Raw genomic sequence first — 8,625 nt, 5'->3', positions numbered from 1 at the left:
TTTAAGAACAAAATTTTCATAAGATGGACGAGGAAATTACGAAATTATCATAACGTGGAACCGTAACATGGGCACAAGCCAAATGACGAGAAAATTCACCATACATTATTTGTAAATATACAGGCGAACCAAAAGACCTTTTAATTTTTCTATTACGGGCAAAGCCGTGCGGGTACCACTAGTTTCAGATGTAACGTTACCGCAACTGAAAACTCCCTGCACATACTCAATATATATATATATATATATATATATATATATATATATATATATATATATATATATATATATATATATATATATATATATATATATATATATATATATATATATATATATATATATATATATATATATATATATATATTATCTTAGAGAAACTTTGAGCAGCTTTCTTTCCCTTAGGAGTTATTTTGGTCCTAACTTTTTATGATTGATCCGTGTTTATTTTCTTTAATCCTGATTCATCGCGCAAAATCCATCAGCGGTATGATCTTGTGACCTGCACAGCTGTTACTCAATCGCCTTAATCCGTCTTGGCGAGAAAATCACGTCAAGAGACCACTTCTGAAACCTTGAAAGAAGCTCAAGAAACTATTTTTATGTCCCTTTGAGAGAAATGTTTTGGAGTTTGGCATTTTCACTTCATAAAAGATTGTCTGGAGAATTCTTCTTAATCACTTTTTTATGTTAGAATCTTACTGTGCAAGAAGTTTTTCTTCCTTTGCAGTGCTTGGCTGGGTTTAACTAGAAGTCTTGTGATGCGCTAAAATGAGCATAATTTGAAATCTTGTTATTCGATGCAAATATTACCGCCAGAAAAAAATAATAGAGTCTTCGTAGCCATCGTAGTTTATGAAGGTAATCATATAACAGAGCTGCTTTTTCTCGCGAAAAATAATTTCTAGCTAATAAGAATGGTATTACCGATATGGCTCTATACAACAACAAAAAAAGGTAGACATAAGGAAGTACGGATACAATTTGTGTCATGTTCGGGAAAAATAAAAATACTTTTTCAATAGAAATGACTTTGATTAAACTCATCCCTTTTTTTTGAAATGTTATGGTATTACGATAAATATGTGTAGATATCGTTCAAAATAGATACTACATTGAATACTTATAAATAAATAGGGGAGAGTGGCAATGAATTGGCCAAGGGGATGAATGGGTCACTAACAAAATATGAAAAAGTATTTGCATAAAATTATTTTAGATGTCACTAATATATGGAACTATTTGTTCTGATAAACTCATCCAATTTTCAATTGTTTGAGAGAAGTCATTTTTCCATGAGAGTGGAATGATCAAGAATATGATTCAAAAGTAATTTTTTCCCTTTTCAGTAAAATAAATACTAGCTAAAAAGTATCTGTTATTTCACTGCAAATTTGTGTGTTAGCAAGTCTTCCCATATCTGTAAACTAATTTTAAGATATATTTTGATGTTATTTGCCCTTTCATGAATTGAAAAAACTTGAATATATTCAAGAAGTATAGGTAGAGCTGAATGGGCCACTAAAATATGTTGTTTTTTTTTTTCGTTTTTTCTGATTTACTCTTTAATATCAGACACAACTGGCTATCTTAGATTTAGATTATTGTCTTATTAGAATAGGTTTATAGTCATTTCTAAAATTTGCACATTTTAACCCTAAGAAATATAAGCTATTTATTAGAAACATAAGTGAAATTCTATAAATGATTCAAATGAACTTTCCAGTTATTGACCACACCTACTAGCATTTCACCATTTGGATTTGATATGAGTGATTCCATCCAGTATTTGATAAACGGGTTTCAGTAGAATTGTGTGCTTTTACTTTGTTGATTTTATATGATTTTTTGAAAATGTCCTATTGTTTGCTTTTGTAGGCTAGTGCATATCTAAATAATACTTTTTTTTAAAAAATTACTTGTCTATTTGAAAATCTAAATAATAATTCTCAATTATTATTAACACTTTGTCACTGATAATATTGAGTTTTACCAAAAGCAATTAAAGTTTTAATTATTAATAAATTATCTAAAATTTTAAAGAAAATATAATGAAATTAATGAACATTTTTGCTTTTTTTAATATTTTTTTAAGAGAATTTTTCAAGAGATCTATTCCACATCTGTTCATTGAATTTATTTAGTGGCCCATTCATTGCCTTCAGGGGCCCATTTAGTCCCATGCGTGGGGATGAATGAGCCAAATTTCTACATTTTTATTTTCTATTACATATCATTCATTATAGACATTTTCTAATTTAACTTGTATGACTTTTTTATGCAACCAAATAAGTAAAGTAACTAAAGATCCAATTCTGAGCTAAAAAAAAAAGCATTAGAAAAATTTGCAAAAATTAAAAACCGAAAATTGGCCCATTCATAACCACTCTGCCCTACTTCTGAATATATATACTCTCAGCAGTGATTCAAAAACGTTTTTGAGTCATGGTGTGTTTTTGAAAGCAAGATTTTCCCACCAAGTTCTTCAAAAATTATGGTAATCATAACCCAGAAACAAATATAAATAAAACTTGTGTATAATTTTTAGATTTTTCTTTTCTTTTTTTTTTTTTTTTTGAAAAACATATCGCTTGTACAAAGGAAATTGGGAGAAAATTGCTTGAACGAAATGTTCTCCAAAAGCTTTCATTTGAGATACCTCTTTAGATAACGTTGTAAAATATCCCTCTCTCTTCATTTTGTCACAACGAGGATTTCAAGTGATTTTAATATTTGTTCATATGTTTTTGTTTACAAATAAAACAAAACGGGGAAAAAAAAGATTTTTTATTGAAATCAGTGCAGAATGATGAAATGTTGTGCATGTGAATAAAATGTATGCATTTTCAAATAAAACAAAATACATCATGCAGTATCAAACAAAAATAATTAATGAAAAGGGTCAATCCAGTAGAAATCACTCAGACCGTGTTGCTCGACATTTTTGATTTTCCTATTCTTTTTACCAGCTATTTCTCACTACTAAGTGAGTTCAAAAGTGTTGAAAGAAATTTTTTTACGCTCATACTTTTTTTTTTCAGCACGCCATTTTAAGTTTGCTTAGTAGCCGTTTTTAAAATAAAAACAAGTTTTACGTAAATGCATCTAACTCGGTTAATTTTACAGCTATCAAGGCAAAACAAATTTCTACATCATCAGAATGATGCCATAGATATGATTCTCTTACAAAATATTATGTAAATGGCGAGAAAGGTGGAAACAAAAATTAGCAACTACAAACTGAAAATTAGCATAAAATACGAGTTTTAGTGCTGCAAAATTAGTAAAAAGAGGAGAATCTCAGCTCTATTTTTTCTCTTGTGTGTGCTCGCCCCCCTTTTCGGACGGCCCTGATGACTTACATGCCATACATCACACAATTATAATGAGTTTGATTTTTTAAATTTGAGTTAAAAAATCCTGCATTTTAATTTTTTTTATTTGTATTCATTTATTACTTTTTATTACAATTTTTTCTTCTTCTTTTTCAATATTTCTATATTTTTTGTATATTACTCATACAGTAATTGAATGCCATTAATTTTAGTTTCTGTATTTTTCAATTCACAGAACTGATATTGAAATGCATACTGCAAAAACCAGATGTTGTGTGAAAGGGATTGAAGTTCTATAGTGTATCTTTTCATTGCTTAGTTAATTACGTCACTTTGAAGAGGGTTCCCTTTTTTTAAAAGTTCGTTTGTAATATGTATGGCCTTCATGGGGAACAGACATCACTGCCTGGGTACCATGCACAGTTCATAAGGCATAGGTTCAAAAGTTGCCCCAATTCGTCCCTCGAAGCTGTGTTCTTTGCCTTCTGGAAACTTAATGGTGAACTTCTGAAGCAGGCTGGTGGCGTACAAAAAGACCTCCACGTTTGCCAATGTTTCACCTGGGCAGGCTCTTTTTCCTGAAAAAAACAAAAGTTCGGATTTGAAACACCGCAACACCAATATTCGAGTCGTTTGAATTTAAACTTCTTTAGAGAGGATAGATTTCAAATCGGCAAATTGTCCCACTTTTTACTTTGTTCTATGTATATTTCTTCGAAGAGTGTCTTAAGTTCGTGAAATTTTTCGAATTTCATATTTTATTGGATTTGCTCTCTTTGAGGTGTGTGCTGAGTCCATTTTGACACTTTTTGGAAAATGTCTGAATGGAAGAGATAAACTCTCTTCATGGAAGTTTTATCCTTAGTGACAGGTGTATTTTTGTTCTTGTAGCAATCGGCAATCGGCTTAAATTCACCATTAAGGAGACAATTAACCCGATTTTCAAGCACTTCGTCATGAGATGAATTTAAAATCCGATTGGTGAAACACATGTAATGTTGTACTCGTGACTATTCATAACAGCAGGAGAAAATGTTCTATAGGTAGAAAACAGTCCCATTTTTCATCGAATCACCCGTTACCCCCCCGAAATTTACAGAATAAAATTCATTAATGTGGCTTATGCCAGTATTTTAAGCTCATTTTTACAGATGTATAGAGATAATACAAAACTGAAGCTTTACGCAGAAGAAGGAGGGGGAGATAAAGATAACAAATATTACTTATTCTTATTTAAGTATTGTGTGCTTATGTGTTCGGATTCCGATACATTTTACTCTTTATCTTCATTCTCCTACTTAACTGGCCGACCGAGACTAACTATAAACATATACGTAATAGAAACGGTTTCGCTTGCAATCAAAAGCTCCGTGTTGGAAAGAATTTCTTTTTCTATTTATACATGTCAAACAGCTTTATGATTAAAGTGAAAATTTCCTAAAAATTGTTCAGCCCCCTCCACTAATAGCAAAGCAAATACCAAACGATTTCAAAGCTGCAGATGTAAAACTTGCAAAATAAATAAATAAATAAATAAAATAAAAATAAAACAAAATAAAACTGCTTGTACTGCATTAACAGTATTAACTCATCTGAAATAGTCCATTCTCTGTAAAACAGAAACTAATGAACCACGAAGCAATCGTTTGCCATTTCCATTTGCCATGAGTTTCGTTTTTCATATAATCTTTAACAATAAGGCCTACGACATGTATTCTAATAATCATCAAATTTAAAGTGACCCAAAAAGTTAATCGTAGTAAAACAAAATAAATAAATGAATAAATAAATAAATAAAAATAAAATTAAAAAAAAGTAAAATAAATAAAATAAAATAAAAATAATACTATTAATAATAATAATAATAATAATAATAATAATAATAATAATAATAATAATAATAATAATATTAATTATATTATTAATAACAATAATATTATTAACAATAATAATAATGATAACAAAAAAAATAATATTAATCATATTATTAATAACAATAAAAATAATGTTAATATTAATATTAATGACTCTAATAATAATAATAATAATAACCTGTGCGGTTTGAATATTTTTAGTAGAAATATTTAAAAAAGCCCGCGTCAAAAATTAAAAAACAGTAATAAAAATGACTCTTACACTAACCATAAATAACAAGCAGTCCTTAACTGCTAAATAAGCAAGTACTACAACAAAGTGGAAATAAATTGTCATCGCAATAAAATCATTTATTTTCCTTAAACACTTGAGAATTTCTCTTTAAGAATATTACCGCTGAACTACATTGAAAAGATCTGATGTAGCAAATCGGCAACAATGCATTTTAACAATACAATAACAACTTTTTAAAATGAATTCATATTTTCCGGTCAAGAATAATTCCAGATATTGTTTTCTACTTCCACGGATGTTTAATATAATGAAATTTGAGATTTTTATCAATCATAAAAATAGAAAAATGCATCTCTTCTCAGCGATAAATCATTTTAGATAATCTTGCATCGTGTTCTGTAGTATAAAAGTCAAAGTTTGTAAGGAGTTTTTGCTGACAGATTTGTAGCCCAGTTTCGCATTTCGGACATTGATGAATGACCAGTTTAGAAAGGCTTTCGAAAACTTTCAACCGATTATTTCTTTTAACAAATTTTATGATATCCTTTTGAGCAATAAAATAGTTTACTTTGATCTGTTAAAAAATGATAAAAATAAAAAATAAATAATAACAATAATAATAAATAAATAAAAAAGAGAGAATAAGAAAAGCGAAAAGAGAACATGTCTGAAAAGAAAAATTATATTTTATTCTTCGGAATATTTTTAAATCTATGAGTCTTTCGAATGCACTCGCATATTGATTTCATATTTTGAAGGATTACAAAAACATACCAATTTTTTAAGCAAAAAGTTTTGAAGAGCGTTTTAAAGAAGTGAATATTTTGTGTGTGCTGAAAAATAAAATAAAATAAAAATGCTCAAATTTAAAAGTATGACATACATAGTAAAAAGTGAAAACTATGTGAAAAAAAAGGTTTCAAATAAGTATCTTTTTTTAAAAAAAAAGTCATACTATTTTACATACACTGGTCTCCAAAAGTTAAGCATAATTCATAAAATGCGAGAAAAATCTGTAAATTTTCTTAAAATTATATAAAGTTACTTATGGAGATTCATTGGTTGAAGAAGAAACAATACGTTTATGCAAAATAGTATAGTCGATGGTGTCGTGCGTGAATTAGGTGCACGTTTCGGAATGTGGATAAAACAGCTCGCACGCTTTAGAGCTTTCAGACACGTTTCATGCAATTGGTGTAACAAGAAACATTGGATCTGGTGAAACAGAACTAATAATGGTGCAAAGACGCCAATTGTACATGTTTGCGAAAGGAAGAATCGTTGGAATGCTAGAATCTGGACGACCACAAACTGAAGTGTCTCAGTGTAATGTTCCTCAGTGTAATCTCGAGACTGCGGCAGAGGTTTTCAAATACGGGAGATGTTACCCGCCGACCAGTACCAGGTCGACCAAGAGTCACAACCGTAAGCCAAGATCGGCAATTTCTGCACGACGTCATAGGGACAGCTGTGCCAGAGAACTGGGTTCGGCGCTCAGTGCCGTCACAGGAATAACAGTTTCGAGGCAAACTGTTTACAGGAGACTCAATCATGTCGGTCTGTATGCCAGAAGACAGCAGTTCACATTCCTCTCACATCAGCGCATAAACGCGCTCGTTTAAACTGGAGCTTGCAACATCGGCATTGGAGTCTGGGACAGTGGGCTAATGTGATGTTCAGTGATAATTCCCGCTTTACTCTACAGAGTGATTCTCTTCAGGTAACAATCTGGAGAGAAAATGGGACTCGTTTCTAACCGCAAAACATAAGAGAAAGACATCACTTTGCGTCAGCAGGAGTAATGGTGTGGGCGGGCATTATGTTGGATGGCCGCACCGACCTCCATATTTTTTAAACAGGCTCAGTCACTGGTCAAAGATACAGAGACGAGGTTCTTGAGCCTTATGTTCGCTTGTTTCGAGGTGCTGTTGGTCCTGAGTTCATATTCATGGACGATAACGCGCTATGTCACCGAACAGCTGTGGTCGATGACTTCCTCGAATCAGAAAATATCCAGCGAATGACGTGGCCTGCGAACTCCCCTGATCTAAACCCTATCGAGCATGTCTGGGATATGCTCGGGAGACGACTTGCAGCCCGTTCGCCCCCGCCAAGCTCCGCTCCGGAGCTAAAAAGAGCTCTCCAGCATGCTTAGAACTGTTTAAGCCCACAACTCATCCACCACCTCATAGAAAGTATGAGTAACCGTTGTGCAGCGTGCCTGGCAGTCAGAGGTGGCCATACACACTATTGAACTTCAGCATCATCTTTTAAAGAAAAATTTTTGTGCAAAGAGTAAACTCCTCATATGCCTAATTTTCATTTAAATTATTTTTTGGGATGATAAAAGTAAATATTACCGTTTTTTTGAGTAGTTTCCTTATTTTGTAACCGTGTTGCTCTCGCATATCACGTTTCCTTTATTTCGATGTATATTTCTCACATTAATCACATAAATAACAATTATGCTTAACTTTTGGACACCAGTGTACATACGTTTCTATTTTGTTTCTCATTAAATACTGAACAAGCAGCTTTGCTCAATTTTAAGTATTAAAAATGTTTAAAATATGTAAACTGAATTGCTTGTAGTAATAGGTACACGCTTTAATACCTGATACAGTTTGATTAATGAAAAAAATTTTGAAAAAAAAAAAAAAAGAACCGATTTTAAAATTGCTCTAAAAAGTGAAAAATAATTTTATTCTTTAAACACCATCGATAGTACTTTTAAACAAAATTTTTGAAGTTGGCTCAAAAACAAAAAGAAAAATCTAGTGTAACCATGCTTGTTTATTTATTTATTTTTTATTCATTTATTTATTTATTTTTCAGAAAGTCATCCAAAGTTTGGAGCGAAACAGTTATATCGTTACTCAAATATGCTGTCTTCAATGCATAATGTGAAGAAACTGGGTCTGGTTAAATTTATAGTTGTAGTTGAGTTATGGCTTGAATGATTTTATCTATCGTTTTTGCAACAACTTCAAAAAATTATGTTTAAAAGCATTATCGACAGTGTTTAAAGAATAGAATTACTTTTCATTATTTAGAGCAATTTTGAAGTCGATTCTATTTCTTGTTTTTTTTTTTTTTTTTTTTTTAATTTCATTCTTTTTAGTGTAAATGTATTTCAGAAATAGTAAGAAGTTACTATCACGAAACTTCATCTTTTTTTCAT

General features: G+C 31.0%; 1 protein-coding gene across 1 annotated transcript in view; it reads right to left on the bottom strand.

Annotated features, from left to right (window-relative positions):
* Positions 1–2,807: 2,807 nt before the first annotated feature.
* The window catches only part of LOC129234542 (cytochrome P450 2J6-like), a 169,672-nt gene continuing 163,854 nt past the window's right edge, over positions 2,808–8,625 (bottom strand). Inside the window, exon 8 of the mRNA XM_054868557.1 lies at positions 2,808–3,913. Coding sequence (XP_054724532.1) covers positions 3,735–3,913 — 179 coding nt within the window. The 3' untranslated portion in view covers positions 2,808–3,734. The remainder of the gene's footprint in view (positions 3,914–8,625) is intronic.

This window comes from Uloborus diversus, chromosome 1, assembly GCF_026930045.1.
Source record: "Uloborus diversus isolate 005 chromosome 1, Udiv.v.3.1, whole genome shotgun sequence".
NCBI classification, from domain to species: Eukaryota; Metazoa; Arthropoda; class Arachnida; order Araneae; family Uloboridae; genus Uloborus; species Uloborus diversus.
This window is presented reverse-complemented; position numbering and strand designations above follow the sequence as displayed.